Source organism: Ammospiza nelsoni, chromosome Z, assembly GCF_027579445.1.
Source record: "Ammospiza nelsoni isolate bAmmNel1 chromosome Z, bAmmNel1.pri, whole genome shotgun sequence".
Lineage (NCBI taxonomy): Eukaryota > Metazoa > Chordata > Aves > Passeriformes > Passerellidae > Ammospiza > Ammospiza nelsoni.
This window is the reverse complement of record NC_080669.1, coordinates 23292038-23314195: the sequence shown is the minus strand read 5'-3', so window position 1 is coordinate 23314195 and position 22158 is coordinate 23292038. Positions and strand designations below refer to the sequence as shown.

General features: G+C 43.4%; 2 protein-coding genes across 2 annotated transcripts; one reads left to right on the top strand and one right to left on the bottom strand.

Moving 5' to 3' along the window:
- The first annotated feature begins 619 nt into the window (after positions 1-619).
- Positions 620-10015, top strand: NANS (N-acetylneuraminate synthase). The gene is made up of 6 exons (XM_059492538.1): positions 620-777; positions 2126-2341; positions 5406-5505; positions 5752-5906; positions 6929-7195; positions 8269-10015. The coding sequence occupies exons 1-6, from the start codon at positions 646-648 to the stop codon at positions 8476-8478; spliced, it is 1080 nt and encodes a 359-aa protein (XP_059348521.1). The 5' UTR covers positions 620-645; the 3' UTR covers positions 8479-10015.
- A 548-nt stretch (positions 10016-10563) lies between these two features.
- On the bottom strand, positions 10564-20834 carry TRIM14 (tripartite motif containing 14). Its single transcript, XM_059492537.1, has 6 exons — positions 20625-20834; positions 16299-16394; positions 15162-15395; positions 13978-14140; positions 12799-12891; positions 10564-11714 (listed from the first exon to the last, which is right to left on the bottom strand). The coding sequence occupies exons 1-6, from the start codon at positions 20784-20786 to the stop codon at positions 11179-11181; spliced, it is 1284 nt and encodes a 427-aa protein (XP_059348520.1). The 5' UTR covers positions 20787-20834; the 3' UTR covers positions 10564-11178.
- Positions 20835-22158: the final 1324 nt, after the last annotated feature.

Genomic DNA, 22158 nt, shown 5'->3' with positions numbered 1-22158 from the left:
GGAGATTCAGGTTAGGTATTAGAAAAAAAATTTGTCACTCTCAGGGAGGTCAGGCACTGGAATATGTTTTCCGGGAGGTGGTGGAGTCACCATCCCTGGAAGATTTTAAACGTCTCTTGGGTGGAGCACCCAGCTTGTGCGTGCTTCCCGAGAAGCCGCTGCCGTGGCAGCGGTGCCCGTGTCCCTGCGGGAAGCGCCGAGGGCGCGGTGCCGCGGCATCGCCGGCCGGCGGGCAGCTGGCCCTGGGGGAGGGAGTCCGCGCCCATCGGCGGCGGCGCCGCTGGCGGGCGCGGCCGGACCGGCAATGGCGGCGCCCATTGGTGCGGCCGGGAGAAGGCGCGGCCGGGCCCGGAATGGCGGCGCCCATTGGTGCGGCCGGGAGAAGGCGCGGCCGGGCCCGGAATGGCGGCGCCCATTGGTGCGGCCGGGAGAAGGCGCGGCCGGGCCCGGAATGGCGGCGCCCATTGGTGCGGATGTAAAGAGGCGCGGCCGGGCCCGGAATGGCGGCGCCCATTGGTGCGGATGTAAAGAGGCGCGGCCGGGCCCGGAATGGCGGCGCCCATTGGTGCGGATGTAAAGAGGCGCGGCGGGGCCGGGAGCGGCGGCGCAGTCGCGGGCGGGTTGTTGGGCTGTCGCCATCTCGCCATGGCTCGCGAGTTCGAGCTGTGCCCCGGGCGGTGCGTCGGCGGCGACCAGCCCTGCTTCATCATCGCCGAGATCGGGCAGAACCACCAGGGTGACCTGGACATCGCCAAGCGCATGATCCGCATGGTCAAGGTGCGCGGGGGGGAGGCGGGTGAGGGAGAGCGCCGGAGCGCGGCCTGGGTTTATTCCAGACACAGATTGTCTGCAGGGGGACCCTTGCATTTGACTTTGATTAAGGGTCTGGAGTGCTTGTCCAGTGAGGAGCGGCTGAGGGAGCTGTGGTTCTTCAGCCTGGAGAAAAGGAGGCTCAGGGGTGACATGATCCCTCTCTACAACTCCCTGAGAGGAGCGTGTGGCCAGGGGGGCCTCGGCCTCTTCTGCCAGGCCGCTAGTGACAGGATGAGACGACGTGGCCTCAAGCTGTGCCACAGAGGTTAAGGCTGGCCATCAGGAAGAATTTCTCGGAGAGGCCGAACAGACATCGCAGTGGGCTGCCCAGGGAGGTGGTGGAGTCGCTGTCCGTGGAGGTATTTAAGGAAAGACTGGACGTGGCACTTGGTGGTCTATTTGACAACGTGGAGCTCAGTCACCTCAAGGCCTCGATGATCTCAGAGGTCTTTTCCAACTAATTCATTCTGTGATCTTTTGTCATGGCTGCAGCCCCGCAGCTGGGGCATGAGCTTACGGGGAATTTAGGAAGTATCTGAACCATTAATCTGCTGAACCATCTCTGATGAACCTCCAGTTTGACTTGGTTGACATCAGGGCTTTATTGCAGTAAAGCTTGTGTCATCCAGTAAGACAGTCAAACTGCTTTCACATTTGATGTGATATCTATTGGATAGAAAACCACGCATCATCACAGCTCAGGACATGGTATATTCAGTTATGTGACTGGGCTGAAAGTGGAGACCAGTCTAATGAGAATTTGTCTTTATTGTGTGACTTCATATGAATTATTCCTTCAAATTAATTATTCTTCCTGGAGTTGTTCAAGAGTGTCTGGTGCTGGTGACATGACCTAGGGATAACTCTGGTGATGCTGGGTGGATGGTTGGACTGGATGATCTTAAAAGTTTCTTCCAGCCTTGATGATGCTATGAATTTCAGACTCCTTGTTCCATAGACTCCTGTGTCCTTTTTTAAAGTAACATTATCAGTGACAGCTAATCTGGGAACAACACCACAGAAGTCAACTCTTCGAATAAGCAACATACATAGCTAAGTAGTTTTGTAGGTTTAATATGGTTTCTCTGAACTGCTGCTCTACTAAGTGTATGAGGACTCTGAAATAGAAGGGGTCATACATGTGTAGGTCCACAGTCACTCTGTGTTCATTACCGTTTCTGTGATTGCTGTGATGATAATGTGAAAACTCCACAACAGATGAGCACATCAGTTACTCACTCCTTGCATTCAGAGCTAGGTGAGTGCAGGTTCACTTGCAGTTCCACTCAGTGTGCACCAGCTTGTTTTGCAGGACTGTGGAGCAGACTGTGCTAAGTTCCAGAAGAGTGAACTGGAGTACAAATTCAACAAGAAAGCCTTAGAAAGGCCCTACACCTCTGAACACTCCTGGGGAAAGACTTATGGGGAACACAAGCGCCACTTGGAGTTCAGTCATGACCAATATAGAGAGCTGAAGAAGTATGCAGAGGAGATTGGCATTTTCTTCACAGCTTCTGGCATGGATGAGGTATGTAAGCCGTACTGGAATGACAAGGGGAGTCTGGCTGTTGTGTCTGTTGGGTATTACTTAGATGTGATAGTTTTTACAGAAAAAGAATATACAGACAATCGATTTCTTAACTCAGACACCTAGAGTAATTTGCCAGTTCACCTGTGTTCCTACAGTAGTTGGCTGAATATTTTGGAAGACTTGCCATGTGTTGAGATACTTACCAGAGTAAGTAGTATTAGGGACAAGGCTTCATTTTGACCTTCATAAACAATTGAGGCTTTGAGAGTACAGATCAAGATGGCAATCAGACTGCTCTCCAGTGTTGTCTGGTATATTGTTTTCAAGCATATCAAACTTCTTTCTATATTTAAAACAGATTCTTTTCTTGATCTAATCCCCGTTATTTCCCTCTTTTTTTCTGCCCTCCTTGTTGTTTACTAGACCCTTGTGGTGTTTCTAAGCAGTAGGAGTTTTATGCCCCTATTTCTTTTACAAATCTCATGGAGTGGCTCATACCTTGTCCTGTTACTGCTGAATCATTTACTGATTTTTGCCAGTGGGCTCTTGAACAGTCAGTCACCAGCTTCACAACTCCATGAAACTCCTGCTGCTGTTCCCCCTTAGACTTGTGTACTTGTAGCTGTTGCATGTCATTTGCCTCAGAATAATGGTAGTGACAGTATTAACAAATGCAACATACAGTTCATATGTGTAAGCTGTAAAGGTCAGGTAACACTTGAACTTCAGTACAGATGAGAGATTACAGATTTATTTTTCTTTGTGGCCTAGAAAAGACAGAACCGAATGGAAAGAGACCCTCCACAAGTAAGCTAGCCACTCCTGCATATGGCCAGCAGAACCATGTCCCTGGCTTTCTGGAAGTAGATATATCCAGGATAGGACAAACCTGATTTACTTACTGTTTTAAGGCAATCTATTCTGTGTCTCACTCTTGCAATCAGAGACAATTCCTGATACATGAGTTGTTATTTCTCACAATTTGTCTCTCTCTTCATCTGATGATAGACAAATATGCTGTGTGTATATGGCACTAACTCAGTGCCATGGATTCAGAAATAGATCTGTGAAAAGAGAGTGTGGTGATGTTTCTTTTATTGCTCTCTTCACATCTAGAAGACTTGCTGAACAGCATGCATTCCTTTAAGAAAGGAGTACATGAACACAGGAATCTCGGACTTCTGTATCTGGGATCTTAAAGACCTACGTGCCTTTGGGGAGAAGAAAACCCCCACATTCCTTCTTTGATGTTAAAACCTCTGGTTTCTAAAGGCTGTAGTACAACATAGAACAATTTTTATAGGCAGCAGCTAAGATCACTTTCTGCTGCTGGGATCCCTCTTTTTCTCTGCTGTGCTCTTTTGTATGTGGCTTTATTAGCTAATTAACAGAAGTGATACATGTTTGTGCCTTCTTTTTGAGCAGTAATTGCATTACACCCTAATATTTCTGGTGGCATTTCTGCAAGACAGGGGTTTGGAACTTAAAATATTGCATACATTGACATAAAAACTCATTAAGAATGCATTAACTTCTGAAATTTTTTATACATTAACTTCTGTAAATTTAACATAATCTCCAGAGGTCCAGATACATCAAAGAGGTTAAATTGTGTGATTAACTATATGAGGAAATTATTTAAGTGATGTGTGAAATAAATAAAAAAGTCTTTGAATAACTTTTTTATTTATTCTGTTCTGGTGTGTACCGGAGACAAAACAGGATCTCATTGAACCACTCCCTTTAACGTCATTTTTGTTATTTGAAATTACTTCCTGGTTCTTGAATCTCTTAAAGAAGAGCTGCTAATTTTCAAGAGATATTTACCTAATGAAGAGTGGCCTTAGATGCAAGGTCTACCTGTCATTTTTAATTTTTGCCATCTCCTGAGATAAGATCTGTGTCAATAGATTACACATTGTCTTTATGCACAATACATCTGAATAAACTATATTAAATAGTGAACAGAGAGATGTTATACATAGCAGCTATGAGAAATTTAATCTCCATCATACTGATGGTAGAAAAATTAGATTGAATAAGACTTTATTATCTTTGTGGACATTAGTATTCTTTCTCCGGCATTAAGTAAATGTAACTGCAACAAGAAAAGAGTTGAAGAAATGAAAAGTATTTGCGGGTGGTCAACAAGGGCAAAGGTAACTGTTTCATTATTTTCCCCGGAGGTGAATGGAGGATTCAAATACCTCCTGTGATAGATTTGTAATTTAAATTTTCTTCCAATAAAGTACTAATTTTTAAAAGGCAACTTACGTACCCATTTTCAGGAAGCCTCTAATAATTCTTGAATTGTTTGGCATATTTTTAGAGAAAGGCAGAGTATAATTAGCATTTAAATAAACAGTTTTATAGTCTTTGCTTTGGCATATTTTATTGTCTAGTATCTTTCCTAAAAGCAAATTAATTTTGGATTTCCCTTTTTGGGCACTTTTGGGTTTTTTTCCTGGTGCTTATTTAATATGCTCATACAAGTTTTCAGTGTGATGAGTCTGTTCTACTATCTGTAGTTTTAAACACTCTGTAGCTTAATCTTTCTGACCTGCAGGACACATGTGGCAGGAAAACTCTGTGCATGCTTGTATCACATTTCTTCTTCAACAGGCAGGCTTCCATCTGCAGGTAGTTGCTCTCTCTGGTAGTGTTCAAAAAAGAGAGAAAAAAATCAAGAGTGTTGTGATACACAGGTTCATCTGCAAGCTGAGATGGAGCTCTGCTTGCTTGTACTAAGCAGCAGACTGTACAGCTGGTGAGACCAGAAACTGCCTTGAGACCATGATCCCAGTCACACTAAAACAGAAGTATGAAAGAAGGCATCATAATTATACTCCACCTGGAGGGAAATCAGATGCTAATATTGTCAAGATTGCAAATGCTACTTCAGGAGTGGGGTTTTTTGTGTATGATACTCTATAATACCCACCTGTTTAATTAAGCTTTGGGTTTGTTGTGTTAAACAGTTGTTTATTTCCAAGAACAGTAGTTCTTGATCCCTTGATCCAGCTGAAATGGAGTGTTAAAGCATGATTTCTTTTCCTTGTAGATGGCTGTGGAATTTCTACATGAACTGGATGTTCCATTTTTCAAAGTAGGATCAGGAGATACAAATAATTTTCCATATTTGGAAAAGACTGCAAAGAAAGGTAAGCATTTTCTTTGATCCATCTTGGTGACCATCACAGTTTCTCAGTAGCTCAGTTATTACATTTTTCTCCAGTTGATTTTTGGGAAAACAATCTGAAGTTTCTTTATATTTCAGACTTTGAAAAAAAAAAGTTTTATCCAGAGTTCTTTTCTAGTTTTACTGAAATAATTTACTTTAAAGAATTTTATTTAATCTTGGGTAGCTTTCTTGTTGACATAGGATGTGGATATTTTCCAATGGCTAGGTCGCCCAATGGTGATTTCCAGTGGGATGCAATCGATGAGCACAATGCATCAGGTTTATCAGATTGTGAAGCCCATAAATCCAAACTTCTGCTTCCTGCAGTGCACCAGTGCATACCCACTTCAGCCAGAGGACGTCAATCTCCGTGTTATATCGGTCAGTGAGTAACCCAGAGCGTGCTGTGGGTGGGGTGGCAGAGAAGGGTTCTGTGCTTTTGCTGAGATATACTTCTAGGTCTTAAGGCGTGCTGGAATTTTCTTCTGAGAAGTTACAGGATATGTCACGTACCTCTAATTCACACTGAAGTTAAAAGATCCACCGGGTCCTTTTTTAGCAGAACTCATCTTTGAGGAATATGATAAAGGATATTGCTGGAGTATTCACAGTTCAACAGAGGAAAACATGACATGGTTATCAGGTTAACCTTGTGGTTTTTAGTGCTAAGAAAAATCATGTAGACTGTTATCATTTTAGAAGGTGCATGAAATGAGAATGTAATTCTAAATAGGAAGCTAGACCAGAAGCTTTGTTTAAAAAGTTTCATGTGACTATCAGAGCCATGAAGAAAATTGATTCGATAGTTTCCTTCATTTGAAATGTTACTTGTGTATGCCAAATAGTGATGTAAGAAAGTTTTCCCAAACTGGCCAGTGTTCAAGCACTACCTTAGATCTATAACATACTATACACATAGTATATTATTTTTAATAGAATGACACATGGCTGCATTTAAGTGCTTTTAGGACTTGGTGACTGTTCTCTGTGCTTGGATTAAAAGGTTGCTTCAGATTTTAAATACAATGTTGAAGAAATCTGTTTTGGATACGGATTAAGTTTAACCAATCCACTGGCTTCTTGGATAAAAATAGGATACTATTACTGTTACTTAGGCTAATACAGGCCTTGAAGACCTTGAATAGTAGAAGTGTATTAAAACGAGAAATGTAAATTGTAGAAGAGAACATGCTTCCTTGTCGGTATTGATAATATTAGTCAGATTTGGAATGTAGTGATTGGTAATGCAGTGTAACTTGTTGAATTTAAAAGTTTGCATTCTCTGCATATCCAACTACTTGTTTATGGCACAGTATTTGTCCACTGCAGTTATCACTGTTAAATTTGCTTTGTTTTTGAAACTGCTGCCTTGGTAATTCAGACCAACTCTGTCGTGATTCAAGGCATACCAGTCAGCTTTTCCTGATATCCCCATTGGCTATTCGGGGCATGAAACTGGCATAGCCATTTCAGTGGCAGCTGTTGCTATGGGTGCTAAAGTACTGGAACGGCACGTGACTCTCAACAAAACATGGAAAGGAAGCGACCACCAAGCATCTCTGGAGCCAGATGAGCTGGCAGACTTAGTGAAAGCCATCCGTACTGTGGAAAAAGCAATGGGTTCTCCAATCAAACAGCTCTTGCCCTGTGAAACGGCTTGCAATGAAAAGGTAACTTTTGATTTCAGTTTGTGTAAACCTGCAACTAATTTAGACCTATAGCTAATAACTCTGTATTCAGAAAAATAGGTTGTAAATTGTTTATTGCAGTAGCATTTCTGCCTCTGCACTTAAAAAATTTCACACTGCATAATGTTGGCAGTTTTGATTATAATAGAGGTCTGTGTTTATCATCCAGTGGTTAACTAAGTTGAGTAACAGCCTGGAATCATTTAAGTTGGAAAAGACCCATGAGGTCATTTAGTCCAACCTAACACTGCCAAGCTCAACCACTAATGTATGTTCCTAAGTGCCATGTCTACACATTTTAAATAACTCCAGGAATCATGTCTCAACTGCTTCCATGTTCTAGACTGGTTGAGTGCTTGATCATCCTTTTAGAGAAGAAATTTTTCCTAATATCTTGTCTAACCCTCCCCTGGCACAGCTTGAGGCCATTTCCTCTTTTTCTGTCATTTGCTGCCTGGGAGAAGAGACCACTCTGCTGACTACAGCATCCTTTCATGGAGTTGTAGACAGTGATAAGGCCCCCTCTGAGCTTCCTTTTCTCCAGGCTAAGCACGCCCCAGCTCCCTCAGCCACTTTTCAAAGGACTTGTGCTCCAGACCTTTCACCAGCTTTGTGGCCTTTCTCTGGATTCACTCCAGCATTTCAATGTCCTTCTTGTAATAAGGGGTCCAGAACTGGACACAGCATTTGAGGTGTGGCCTCACCAGTGCCAGGTACTTGGCAATAGTAATAGGAATAATACCTCTATGATTTTATATTAGCTGCTTTTGCACTAAGCTAAAATGCCAATCATTCTAATCAGATTCCCTCCATTGTGATTTTGAAAAATTCCAGTGAGCCACTGTCCAGTTTCACAAAAAATCCGCATGTTCCTGGCAGCCTAGTTAGAGTGAGAGTAACCATGGTAAATTAATCTTCGTTTGGAATAAGTAATGGAGAAGGCAGTTCTACACAACCTGTTCTAAAATAACTGCAGAACGTTTTTTTATCCTTTTATGTCATACTAAGCTAGCAATGTATTTAACTTCAACATTGTTTTTTCCCCCTCCCTGTAGCTGGGAAAGTCGGTAGTGGCAAAAGTGGCGATTCCTGAAGGTGCAGTGTTGACACTTGACATGCTGACGGTGAAGGTGGGAGAGCCAAAGGGATTTCCTCCAGAATGCATCTTTGACCTGGTGGGCCAGAAGGTTAAAAGAACTATTGAAGAAGATGAAACCATCACTGAGCAAGCAGTGGAAAATCACGTAAAAAAAGTGAAGTGCTAAACCAAAGCACTCCATTCCATATTTCTCAATGTACTACCATGCAATGTGTTTGAGAATAGCAGCATGGTAGATTAGAAGAAAGGGGTGTAATTATGAGGGTACAAACAGGATAGAATTTTCAGGTTCTTGTTAGCAGGAAGTTTCAGAAGCAAAGGGGATATAAATTATGAAGATTTTGTTAGAAATTGTATAGCATTGTGCCTAGGAAATGCCATGGTCCTCTCTTCTCCATTTCACTTAACCTAGATTAATTTGGAGTTCTGCCAAATACAAGACCACAGTCTGCCACTTTCCAGCTTCCCTTTTCTGTTAAGAATACAGTGAATTATCGGAATTTTGTCTACACTTTGAATTGTTCTAGCCCTGTATCTTTTGATACTCCTCTCTTTTCTGCCATTTGCCTCACCTGTGTGATAGCAGGACTCTGGTTGGAGTTGAATACAGATAAGTGAAGGTTTACACTGAACAGAAAACTACAAATGCAACCTGGATGGATTTTTTTTTTTTTAAGATGAAACTCTTAAAAGTGTCATGATAAAGCAGTGGGTTGCAGCAATCTGTATTCTGTGGGAAAATGGGCTTCTTGAGAAAGCTAATTTCTCAAGAGACAGTACCAGGAAAGGAAGCATAGTGATATTTACAAAGGTCCCATTTAAGGAGCAAGAGAGCCTTTTTTGAACTGAAAGGCCAAAAGGCATGCCAGAGAGATTGAGGAGGGAAGAAAAGTAGATCTGAGATGAATCAGTGGAAATAAGTTTAACTTATGCTTCAGAAATTCTGAAAAGCGTCTATTTTAAGTTGAGTGAAGTCTGGAATATTTAGTTGATTCTGCAGAGCATTTGGATGCCTCTGTTGGACCTGGAGGGAGCTTCTCAGGTAGGAAGCCAAATGCTGGTGGAGTTTTAGCAGCTTTTTTTTTCTGTACTAAGCAGAATCCTCTACATTGGGATTTTTCTCCCAACACTGGTGTATTGGGAGATGGCTGAGGCTGACTGCCTGACTACATTTACACCATTGTGCTTCAGCATGACGGTCAGTACATGATTTGTGTGGTCTGCTCTTGCGTCCCAGCTTCTCATTTTTCATTTGAGAAATGCAATACCACTCGTATTGCCTGCTGGTTTTCCCTTTGACCAGAAGGGAGCTGTATAGCAGCAGCTGCAAGCCATTAATTCTTCAACTACCTTGCTTAGGACAGAACTGCTTTGCAATACTTAATCTGCTTTTGTTCTGTGGTGGAATCATTTACTGATGGTTACTTGGAACTTGCTACCTTTTTGTCATGAGTTGGTGAAGTATCTTGAATTTGGTGGTGAGTGGTTTTATACCTATAAACTATTTACTTTCAAAATGTGAAATTCTGAGGAAACTGTATTCATATCTTTAAATGGGGAAGCAGAGGTTGAGTCATATACTTCAATATATGTGATCTGTGACTGATGCAGTATGCTTGCCTTACATTAAAAAATACTTAATTGTTAAAAGATATTTTTTTTTTCATTTCAAATTTGAAAAATAAATTTAGCTTATAAAACAAGCTCTTGTTTCTGCATTTCAGGCTACGGTCAGATCTTGCCTTTGCCAGCACTGGTGATGCAGGGCCTTTAGTGTTTGAACACTGTAACATTACCTGACCAGTTTCAAGTAGCAGTGGTTTTTCACTCTAGGCTGGTCCTGGAGACTGCTGTAAGCAAAAGCTCCAGAAATGTCCAGGACTTTAATTTATGTATTGATGGGGGGGAAGACATGCATATACAGAAAATTGCAAGCTGTGTCCCCTATTTTTACGTGAATGTTGCAAATTGGATGCAAACATAAATGGACCACAAATGCACCTCTGGCCTAGTGTTTTCATTGCACCTGTGAGCCCTGCAGACATTTCATCCTCCTAGGGGTTGTACACAGCTTTTTCTCATGCTATCACTCAATGGGAAGAATAGGGCCACCCAGAAGTCCAATTCAGAGCTTCTGTCACATGTAAGACCAGCTAGTGACTATTAAATGTGGTCACAGAAGTTCCAGTTTTAGAAGGGACCTTTCCAAGAATCAGTGCAGACTTTGATTTTTCCAAGCTGACACTTAAATATGAGCTAATTTACTTAGTGCATTTATTATCCAAATCTGACCTTGTCAATGATAACAATATGCAGTATAAAATCTTGAAGCTTGAACCAAACTAAACCTGGTGCCATACACAATTGCAGCCTCTCCAGGCTGATAAGGGGAGGGAGTTCATTAAAAAAAAATTTCAAAAAGTCAATATCCATGTTCCAGTCTGGGTTGTAATATGGATCTTTCAACCTGACTTCTTCCATTTTGCAAGCTGAAAAATACTACATACGGCACTTCAGGTGGTACAGCAACACCATTTATAAGTCAAATAATCTTTCCCCATTGAAAAACACATATACATTAAAAAAATACAGTTGATATTCTTGAACTTACTGTTACAATTTGAAAAAAAGCACAATAATACTATATACTGCACTTTGAGTGGTATATCAACATAATTTATACAAGTGAGGTCACCTTCCTTCATTGAAAAAAAATACACATTAAAAATCACAGTTGGTTTTCCTAAACTTATGTTACCTTCTAAAAGCATCATAATTACAACTTTGATACAACAGAAATGAATTCATGTAGAAAATTGCTGAAATGGCATTAGCAGAAAAAGCATGAACTAGTAGGCTTTGTTTCTTATGTTAGTTTGCATGTTCTAATGGACCCTTCCCAGAGTCTCAGGGCTGGATAAACTGGTTCTGTGAACTTGCAGCAGAAGGTGTGCAAATGAGCCATGCCATCGCTAACGTTGTAGAATGAAAGGATTCCTGCTTCATAATCTAGAAAAATGCCAATGCAATCAGGATCATCTTCTACCAGGATGGGGATTCTCTCTCCCTTGTGAAATGCCCAGTATTCAAAATCAAATTTCTTAAGGCACCAAGATGCTCTATTCCAGCCCAGTCGACAGGCTTCAGAGTCTCCTTTCCTGCCAATGGTCGGGTAGGCTGCGCCAATCCACCATCCCTCTCCAGCACAACGCAGGTCAACTTCCCAGTAATGGCTCCCAGAAAGGAATGCGTCTCTGCTTAGCACTTGCCATAATTTATCAAATCTCTTGGGACTACAGGGGTAGAGTATTCTCCTCCAGCTACAGCTTACTTCAAGACGGTCTTCTGACAATTTCAGTCTTGGGTGAATGCTGTCATGTTCCCAGGTTGGTGATCTTGCATCTGCAGTAAAAGCCATAATCAGACTTGCTACATTTCTCATGACCCTTGGAAGAAGTCCAAGTTACAGAACACCTGCAAAGGAGCTCACAGTTGGAAGTGTCTTGGGACAGTCAGAAAGCCTGCAGTCCCAGGAACATGGGCTGGAAAAGGCATGCCAAAGGGGTTAGAGCAGGCCACTAATATTGCTGCCTCCACACCTTTGTGATCTGGGCCAACCATGGTGATGGGGACCTCAGCCACAGCACCAAGTTTGCTTTACATTTTGAGTTAGGGCTCAGCCAGAAAGCCCACAGGTCCAAGGACACTGGGTCTGGAAAAGGCATTCCAGTCAGAGCAAGGCAGGGACCCAACATTGCTGACTGTACATTAGGTAGGGATGGGATTCAGCTAGTCACAGAGCCTACATCTCCAGGGGCTGGAAAATGTGTGCTAAGTGCATAAAGCAGTGAACCAACACTGCTGTCCCCACACCTTTCTAACGTAGGGCACCAACGTGATGCGCACCTCTGCCACAGCACTAAGCTGCCATTTGGGCTAAGGTCAGGATTCAGGGAGCCACAGAGCCCACAGCTCCAGAGACACTGCAAAAGGCATGCCAAGGGAATCACAGCAGGGCACCAACACTGGTGCCTCCACATATTTCTAATCTGGATCACTCATGGTGATGGGATAAGGAGAAGCCATACACAGAGAGTTACAGTCCTGTGGTCTGTTCAGCCTGGAGGAGACTGAAACGGAGACCTCACTGTAGTTTACATCTTCCTTGTGAAGGGGAGAGAAGGGGCAGGCACTGATCTCTTCTCTGTGATGACAATGACAGGACCCGAGGGAATGGCCTGAAAATTCTGTCAAGCAAGGCTTAGGTTAGGAAGAGGTTAGAAAAGGTTCCCCAGAGGGTGTTTGTGCACTGGAACAGGCTCCCCAGGGAAGTGATCACAGCACCAACCCTGACAGAGCTCAAGAAGTGCTTGGACAACGCTCTCATATACGTGGTCCTGTGCAGGCCCAGGAGTTGGACCCTAGTGATTTTTGTGGGTCCATTCCAGCTCAGGAGATTCTAGGACTCTAGCATAATCATACTTACGCTTTAAGAAAAGCAACCGATCAACAGGAGTCATGGTTTTCAGCACTGTCCCAGGCTCCTTCTTTGCAGTGGGATTAAGGCTACTGAAAATATCTGGGCAAAGATAAAAAGGGACAGCTTAGGGAGTCTGCCAGTTTTTCAACAATCATTTTCCAACTTCATGGACAAACTATGTTACTAACTATGTTACTTTTTCTGGGGAGGGGCTACTCATTCTATGCTTTCAGCATTATGCTCTTTGCATAGTATGGAGATGCTGGACTAGTGTTCCCACAGAATTACACAATTTAGCACAACACCAAGTAATCAGACCTGATTCCTTTAAAACTGGCCCTTATCAGATGAAATAGGCAGCTGAAGATAGCTGCAGGTGCTTGCTGCAGTAGCAGTCCTACACACATCCTGCAGTCTTTCAGATCAGATCTGACCATTTGCCCCAGCAACCTGCTACAGTCTTTTCAGTGGCAATTCTCTGATAAGGGCTTAAAAGGCAGCTGGGTGAAATGTGATGGCCATTTAATCACATTTCACCCAGCTGATGAAATGTGATCATTTCATCACATGTTGCCTGCTCAAAGAGCAGCAGGATTTTCCCATGGTTATTTAGCTTTGTGCCTCTGTGCCCCATTAGGAAAAACTGCTTGCCTTCATTATGCCAAAGGTCATTGAGGGATGAACTAACAGCTCAAAGACAAAATTATTTCTAAATAGAACATGTTAGTTCAGCTTTACTGTACTAAAAATCATCAATTTTTTCAGACTGAGGCAGATCACCGGGTACATCAATTAAAAAAATCTTTCAAATTTTAGAGGTACTCCATTGCCAGAGCACTTGCACTCAATTGTAACTGAGAGAATAGATACATTCTATAGGTGTGATGGTCTACATTAAATTGTATTGAAATACCTGATGGAACTGGGGGGGGGGGAAAAGCAACAGACAAACCAAAGATCATCTTCAGAGTTGGAAGAGAAATCTCTTAGTTCCTAAATCACCACTATATCACCTAAATCACCTATAACAGCATTACACCCATGCTGACAGAAAGCAGTACCCATGCCTGAAAAACTGTTGTTTCTCCAGATGATTTGGTAAAAAGTCCTGTTCTTACTTAAAAAGTACACTTTATTTGCAAAGACAGCAGAAGAAAGCAAAATTCAGAGCACTCTCTCAGGTACCTTCTTTAAGCCGGGCATCCAATGGTTTCTGTAGAATGGACTGCAGAGCTCTGATGAACTGTTTATAATGGTTAAGTAAGTGTTCAAACGAGAGCGGTATTGGATGCCACTTTTCTAATGGGTGTCTGGATTCCTTAATTTCCTTCTCAATTTCTGTGTACTTCTGAGAGCAGAAAGCCAAACACTACAATTAGCAGAGACTGTGACATGAAAGGACTCTTCCATCCGAGCTCCCATACACCAGAGAGCAAGGACAGCTCCAACATGAGGTAAACCTATGGGCCATCACAGGCAAACTTGCTGAGATCAGCCTGCCTTTTAGCTCATTAGCCTGCCCATTACCTCCTCCTGCCAGTGGAGCCATCCCAGACATGGAGAACCCAACAGCCACAGTTAAAGAGGTCCCTCCAGGATGGAAATGAGTTTAGCCTAGCCAGGACCCTTTGTGGGAAATCCCATCAATGGCAAAATCAAACTATTAAGTTTTAAAAACAATTTGAAGAATAAAATCCAACTTCCCCACAAGAAAATCTCCACAAAATCACAAAGAGCGGCTCCTGTGTGTAGGTGTGTTGCTAGAACACACAGCAGAATGCCAGGGCCATATCACAGCAATGGAAACTCCAGTCTGACACACTGCAAGGATGCAAAAATGTTCCAGAGGCATCATCCTGTAAAAAATTGCATCTTTTGTCTTGTGTCAGGGCACAAGCACATGGCAACATAATCTTTCCAAGGAAGGTGAAGATCATCATCTGTAGGAAAAAGGAACAGCATTGTCCAGTGAAGGCTTGTGGTGATTAGGATTTCTTGCAATTAAGGAAATTACAGATTTTAACTTCCCTCCTGAGGTTGCCTGAGGACTGGCTTTTCTCATACCTTCATATCACACAAGGAAAGACTTGATACAGCATTTGTCTTCAAGATTAAGAGACGTGTCTTTTCCATCTATGCTTAAAATTAACATGAATTTCATACAGACCTGAAATCAATGCCATAGCAGGAAGACCTAATAGCTCAAAAATCAGGAACCAAATTTGTTCACCAAAACAGCAACACAAAGCAAATTAAAAAGCACTTAGGAAGATGCTGCTTACATACAGAAGGATCTATAGAAGACATCACTAGAGAAATTCACCAAGGACTGTCAGGGTAAGAGGTAGAAAGAGACCATACAATACCACCTCCAGCAAATTAATAGGATCACTGTCCTGTTGTATTTGTCTGATTTGATGTGTGAAGGTCTCGAGGGCTTCCAGCTGTTCTTCACAGGACCTCAAATGCTGATCATGTGTTCCCAGAGCTTGCTGAGTCTTTTCATCAATGAAGATTTTTGCCAGACTCTCTTCCTCCCGAAGAAGTAACTGAAGCTCAGTTATTTTTTCTGACAGCTGTCGTTTAATCATATCAGCATGTGCCTATGGATAAAGCAGAAGAATGTCTCAACAGACCATAAACATTTCAGACATTTCTCTTTCAGGCTTTTAGTGCTATGTTTTGGTTGAATTTTACTGATTTTCTCCATCTCTTCAGAAACATGTCTCTACCCCTTAAGGGAGCACAGATATGATCTACCTGCTGATGTCTGGATGGAAAAGAGTGAGAGAAGATTCCAAGATGCCTATTTATGTCAAAAAATCTGTTTTTGGCTGGAATTTGCAGGGTACCATTTGCAACAAGAAACAGATCTTTTTCTTCAGTAGCAAGACTTTGACTGCTTTTAAAGCAAGCCAGAGAGAAGTAAGTGGTAGGAAGAGAAAGCTTCCCAAAGAATGTGGCATCAGGCCAAGTCTCTAAAGCTCCCTCAAGCTCTTGCTGACATTTCTGTAACAGAGGTGCCTAGCGATGCTCCTTAGAGCAGAAGTCATTTCATGCTCTATAAATGAGGTGCAGCTTAGCATACATTCCCATTCTTAAGACAGAGTCAACAGAACTGTGTTTACTCAACTCTGAATACAGAAAATTCAATGCAATTCAGTCCATATCATCCAAGTTCAGTGCATATCATACAAGATACATAAGTGTAGCCAGAATAACATATGCAGCTGGGGCTATCTACTATTCCTCTGCATAAAAATTTTACCCTTGGTCTTCCAGAGATGTTCAGCTGATCAAGGAATGAGGATCAGGTCTTTGGAGACTCTCCCTCTTCCCTCTCTTTGGTAGTGTAATATATTGTGATGAATACAGGGAATACACTCTTCTCCTGGGAAGTAGAGTAGCCACCCAATAGATGGCTGGGTCTTTGAATAGCTACAGAGAAAACAAAATGTCTCCCCTTGGAAAATGACCATCCAGTGGAGAACGAAACCACACTTTACCTTCACATCATTTACAGCCTGCTCTATGCTCCTTCTGTTGCCATCTTCTTCCTCTTTTCTCTCTTCTAGATTCTTCAAGCACAATGCCATGAGTTCCTATACAACAATGAAACAAAATAAAACGCTGTTTCATAACACCTGTAAAAACCAGAAACAACTATCCAGCTTGATTTTCATATAGGGGGGGTTACTCCAATATACTGTTTCAGAATCAGAATATTGGAAGGTGAAACTCTTAAATGAAAGGCCTTTTATGAGGCTTATTAAGGCCAGTATAGTGATGAACCATAAGGATTTCAGCATTTCCCCTGGTGGCTATACTGGTAAGGTTTGGACAGCTGGGCAAATTAGCACCACCTTCTTAAGGCACAGGGAAACCCAAAGTGAAAAAAACCTATCCATCTTTAATCTATGGTGCTGCGTATTTCCATTACGTGCTAATGCATTTAGCAGCTGAAGGGCAACTAAGTACTTTTATTTAGAGGACAAATGGAAGGCTCCACTTATCTAAAAATCCAGTGAATGTTTAGGATGCTTCCCAGTGTACAAATGACCAATCAGATACCTCACTATTGCCACAGTGATGCTGTAGTCTGAACATTTGCAACAGCTAATAGTGTCAGCATGGCTAGTAATCAGTCACAGTACCTGTGACACTTCTTAGATTATTGTGTGCCCAGCACAGCATAATCAATGTTCTGCTTATATCTTGGTATGCCTGCTAATGCATTTTTGTCATTAGTAACAGGAAGGATACAGGCAATGGTGCCCCACAGTGCTGTCAGTGCACTGGTGCTAAAACAGGCCCTCAGTAAACACCAGGTAAGCTAGTGCCACGTGTAGCTGCTATCAGTGTCCTCTTCTGCAGCTGAGACCCAGTCAAGAACACCTGCATGCACATGTACCAGGTCACTGCCACAGCCCTAGGGCACCACAGCATTTAAACTCTGCAGCATGGACAAATAGAGCATGAAGCAACAGTTTGCATTTCTGACATGTCTCCTTAGAAAACACCTGCAGTTTGTCATTTGAGTACGACAGAGTCAGAAGAAAATGGGCTCCCAGCAAAAGCCAGAGACTCTGCATCTGGAAGGCCCTTGACACAGACACATCCATGCAAGCGGGTAAATGTTCTTGCACAGAGCAAGACACTCATGCTATTTATTCCAGCCACAGTTTTCTAGTCTTGTCCCTGAACAACCAGAAGAGGATTCATTCTACACCACTAGAAGATTCAGGAATTCTACCAGGTACCAGCCTTCCTCAGTTTATTTTGCAGCCTTGACCTCATTCCTTTCCTCAAAGACTGACAAAGACCCCAGCAAAAAACCCAATCTTCCTTCTTTGCTAGTTACACACATCACTTTGTGCACTCACAACAGTGACCGTATGCAAATACTTCTATTAATCCCAAGCATTTCTGGTTAAGCATTACTTTCTTTACAGAGATACATGAAAGAGCTGCTTCCTACCAATTGAAGACTATGCCAGCAAACCATGTCATTCACCCTGAGGAATCAACTGAAAATCTTCCTTTAGGGATTGCCTAGGTGCTTTAACTCATTCAAATGAAAACACTGTAAAAGCAAGGATTTCTGAGATGACACTCAGAGCTCCAGTCAAGCTCACAGGACACATACCAAGTTCAAAGAATGCTGATCCTGTGTGCTGCATTCAGGAGCACAGGGAATATCCTTTTCAATGATTTTAAACAAGCTCTGCTCCAAGGATGAAACAGCTGATGGATCTCTCACAATGATTTTCATGTCTTCTTAGCACTCACAGCTAGGACCTGCTGAAACAGCTGCGGAAGATTCTCAGTGCAAGAAGTGCTGCCTGACTGATGTCACACCACAAGGGCTGTACTGAATAACTGCTCACAGCAAACAAAATCACTAGTCAAAATACCATCACTTATGCCAAAACCATTGATAGTTTGTGCCTAAAATCTCTGCAGCCCTACGCCACTAGATGTCAGCAGATACTTCATAGGGACAGAGGGTCACACGGGAGTACAGGTTTCTACCCCACTCACTTCCTGATTTAGCAGAAACAAGCCTTTATCAACAGCACATGCTTCCTTCTCTGTGTCCATCAGACCCCCAGGGAGGCAGCACAGTTTGTAGATTTGTGCACTTTGCCTCAGATCAGGTTGCCACTGCACAATACGTGCATCAGCCACCCACTGCCACCCTGTCGTGAAGGGAACGCAAACACTTTAGTGAGTTCCCACCTGGAAGAGGGACACTTTGGGTGAAAGCAAAGCTGCAGGCAGGTGCAGTGCTCTGCGTTGCTCAGATGTCTTAAATAGTTTCACCTTTGTGCTGCTGTTTGCACAGCCCTCTTCCCCTGTAATGCTCTGTAACATGAAGTGCAATGGAATGTTCCAACAGTTTATCATGATGATAAACTGGCTCACAATCTGTGTGAACTTCCAAGCAGGAAGTTCTGTAGGAACTGTTTCTTCCTAGTGTTTTCTGTAGGAAACCTCCTCATAGCACTCCTATATCACAAAAGGAGTGAGAAGAAACTTTCTGAAGTTGTAGAGGGAAAAAAAAGGAGAAAAGAAAAAAGGGAAGGGAAAAAAGGAAGGAAGGAAGTGTCGGAAGGAAGTGTCAGAAAGAAAGAAAGAAAGAAAGAAGGAAAGAAAGGAAGGAAGGAAGGAAGGAAGGAAGGAAGGAAGGAAGGAAGGAAGGAAGGAAGGAAGGAAGGAAGGAAGGAAGGAAGGAAGGAAGGAAGGAAGGAAGGAAGGAAGGAAGGAAGGAAGGAAGGAAGGAAGGAAGGAAGGAAGGAAGGAAGGAAGGAAGGAAGGAAGGAAGGAAGGAAGGAAGGAAGGAAGGAAGGAAGGAAGGAAGGAAGGAAGGAAGGAAGGAAGGAAGGAAGGAAGGAAGAAAGAAAGAAAGAAAGAAAGAAAGAAAGAAAGAAAGAAAGAAAGAAAGAAAGAAAGAAAGAAAGAAAGAAAGAAAGAAAGAAAGAAAGAAAGAAAGAAAGAAAGAAAGAAAGAAAGAAAGAAAGAAAGAAAGAAAGAAAGAAAGAAAGAAGAGCTTCTGAACATCAAACTTCTGTGTTACAGTATTTTAAGTCTCCCAAGGTTAGCACCACAGCACGCAGGCCTTAGTAAGCCTCCTGGCAGGCTTTCCAAGTAAAACAGCACATGCAGGAGTATTGGCAAGCTTGCAAAACTTCATGAGGGTATTTGGTGGACAGCTACACTGACATAAAGAAAAAAATCTTAGGGAAGAATCCCTGGGCTGGCTGTGGCTGGGATGGAGTTCATTTTCCTTATAGCAACCTGTGTGGTGCTGTGTTTCAGATGTGACTACTCTATGAGTGCGCAGAAGACTAGAAGGGGAAACAAGCAGGACATTACCCCTACTAATCAAAGAGTAGTACCATATAACATCATGTTCTGCAAACTGGAAGAGGGGTGTTTAGGTGGGCTAGCTGCCTTTTGCTCAGGAACTGTATGATGAGTGAAAGAAAAGAACACTTTTTTTCTTTTTCTCTTCTCCACTTCTTCTCTTATTAAACTTATTTTTATCCTAATCCATGAATTTTCTTGGTTTTAATGTTTCTCTTCCCCCGTCCCACTGGGCAAGGAAGCGGAATAAGCAGGCAGCTGTGTTGTGCTTAGCTGCCTATTGGGGTTAACCCACAACATCCCAGAGGAGTTATCAGAGAACTGTGAATGGGTAGTCATTGTGATCTAACCAGCTACCATGATGGTGTCAGGGGGTAAACAGAAATGACCTTTCCCCTTACCCTAAGGTATCTGTGTTTTGGTCAAAGGTTCTTCTAGCCTGTCAATAAAAACAAATTTCCTGAAACAGCCACACTGATTCCACATACAAGGTCGGAGGATAAAATGCTGCTGCATGTGATCTAACAGTGAAAGTCACTTCCTCCTTACCCCTTGATTTATATACCTGTTTTGCGGACGCTTGGGTGTGACTGATTGACTCTTTCCTTTTCGTACACGACCCCCATCCTTGTGCAGTGGCATCAGACTGACCTTGTCTGTATGGGGTCTACAAAGCACTTGCTGAACTACAGAAAGTACAGAAACTTTGTTCTTAGTTAACACAGTCTACAAACCTTGAACTCCACAAGGTGTTGATAAGGCAAGCAAAGTAAGGCTAAAGGCTTAGTTCTGTGGCACTGCACTAGTACTCACACACACCACCATCACACTCTAGCCAAAGAAAACCCAGAGGCACACGTTTCAGAAACGAGGGGACAACCGGCAAGACATGGCATGAGGAAGATGATGTCTCAGCTCCAGTTTCACCCCCGCTCCGCGGCACAGCGGCCCGGGCCGGCACTCACCTGCGTGCGGCGGACGGCCTGCGGCAGGAGGCAGGCGCGGTGCCCGCGGTGCGCGCCCAGCGCCGGGCACAGCGCGCACACGCAGCACCCGCAGTCCTCGCAGAACAGCTCCAGCGGCCGGCCGGCATGGGCCGCGCACAGCCGCGGCTCCCCCTGCGCCATGCCGGAGGGCGGGTAGCACAAGGATGCGGAGCCGGCAGCTGAGGGAGAGGCGGGTACGGGGCAGGCGGGGGCAGGGGCAGGCGGGGGCAGGGAGAGGCGGGTGCGGGGCCGGCGTGTGGAGGGTGTGCGCTGCGGGCGGCGGTGCCGCCATTCGGGGCCGGGGCCGTGGCTGTGGCCGTGGCTGTGGGGCTGCCGGGCAGGCAGTGCCGGCAGGAGCGGAGACCCGCAGCGGGACAGCCGGTGCCCTGGGAGCTGCCTCCGTCCGGGGCCCGGGCTGGAAAACTGATTGACAGATACGTGGAATTTCAGCAGCGTCGGTGTGGGGTGGGCTTCAGTGGTATGGCTGAGCAAAACACCTGATACAAAATGTGGGGGGGAAATTGTCTTCAGGGTATGTTTTTTCAGTTTCTAATTTTCAGTTAGAATTTTGTGCTTTGAATGGTCTCATTTATAGAAATCAAAATAGAGCGCTCATGCTCTTATAGAGCTTGTACACTTACCTTCACTGGCTGTAACTCTACATTCAACCAAATTCATACCAGTTTTTTAACATGGTTTGTTCTTCCTGTGAATAAAAGCAGTACAGAGTATTCACACACACAACACGTGCACACACAGAAGATGTGAAAAAATAGGAAGATATTTTAAAACTGAGCATTTTGGTGCAACGTGTGGGAGTCAGAATATGTATTAGTACATAAGAATGTGGAGTACTGAGGAACAAGGGCAGTCTTGCTGAAATTCATGCATCAGGCAGAATTTCATGCCTGCTGCTAACATAACCAATAATTTAGAAATTGCCTTTTGTATATACAAAAGTCAGGTTTTTTTCCTTGGAAAGTGTTTCATACAGACCCCAGGATAGAGTCGTGGAATCTTAGGGATCATTATGGATATCTGTAGATTGTTTGCTCTTGTTCTACACACACAAAGAAAAGTGCTAATGCCTGCTTTAATAAAATAAGAGTTTCAGGTGCAGTTTCACCTGCTCTGGTGCTTGACCAAACTCAGAAAGAAAGGTTTTCCTACTGTCAATCAACATTTTTCTCATTACAACTGGATCCATGTTGTTTCACTGTGCCTTTCCAAGGGGAAATCTCTCTTTTAATCTCATCTTCTCAATCTACGCCCATACAGGAGCTGTAGACAGTGCTGAATTCTCTGACAGAGGCTGAACAATTCCAGTTCTTTGCCTGTGGGTTTTGAAATGCTAAGCTTCAGTTCCACTACTATGTTTGCAGCTCCTGCAGGAGGGTTTGCCCGGTGCAGTCTGTGTGTGCCCTGTCCAGAGGAACGTGTGTGTTAAGTGAAGGATCCCGTCTGGCCGTTCAGGAACACTCTGTCAGTCACAGCATCAGGGACTGAGGCCCCT

Coding starts and splice junctions, on each gene's coding strand:
- NANS (XM_059492538.1), top strand. CDS start 646: ATGGCTCGCGAGTTCGAGCTGTGCCCCGGGCGGTGCGTCGGCGGCGAC. Junction 778..2,125: donor GCATGATCCGCATGGTCAAG/GTGCGCGGGGGG, acceptor CTTGTTTTGCAG/GACTGTGGAGCAGACTGTGC. Junction 5,907..6,928: donor TCAATCTCCGTGTTATATCG/GTCAGTGAGTAA, acceptor TCGTGATTCAAG/GCATACCAGTCAGCTTTTCC.
- TRIM14 (XM_059492537.1), bottom strand. CDS start 20,786: ATGGCGCAGGGGGAGCCGCGGCTGTGCGCGGCCCATGCCGGCCGGCCG. Junction 15,396..16,298: donor AGGCTGTAAATGATGTGAAG/GTAAAGTGTGGT, acceptor CTTTATCCATAG/GCACATGCTGATATGATTAA. Junction 11,715..12,798: donor TCGGTTGCTTTTCTTAAAGC/GTAAGTATGATT, acceptor CTTTTACTGCAG/ATGCAAGATCACCAACCTGG.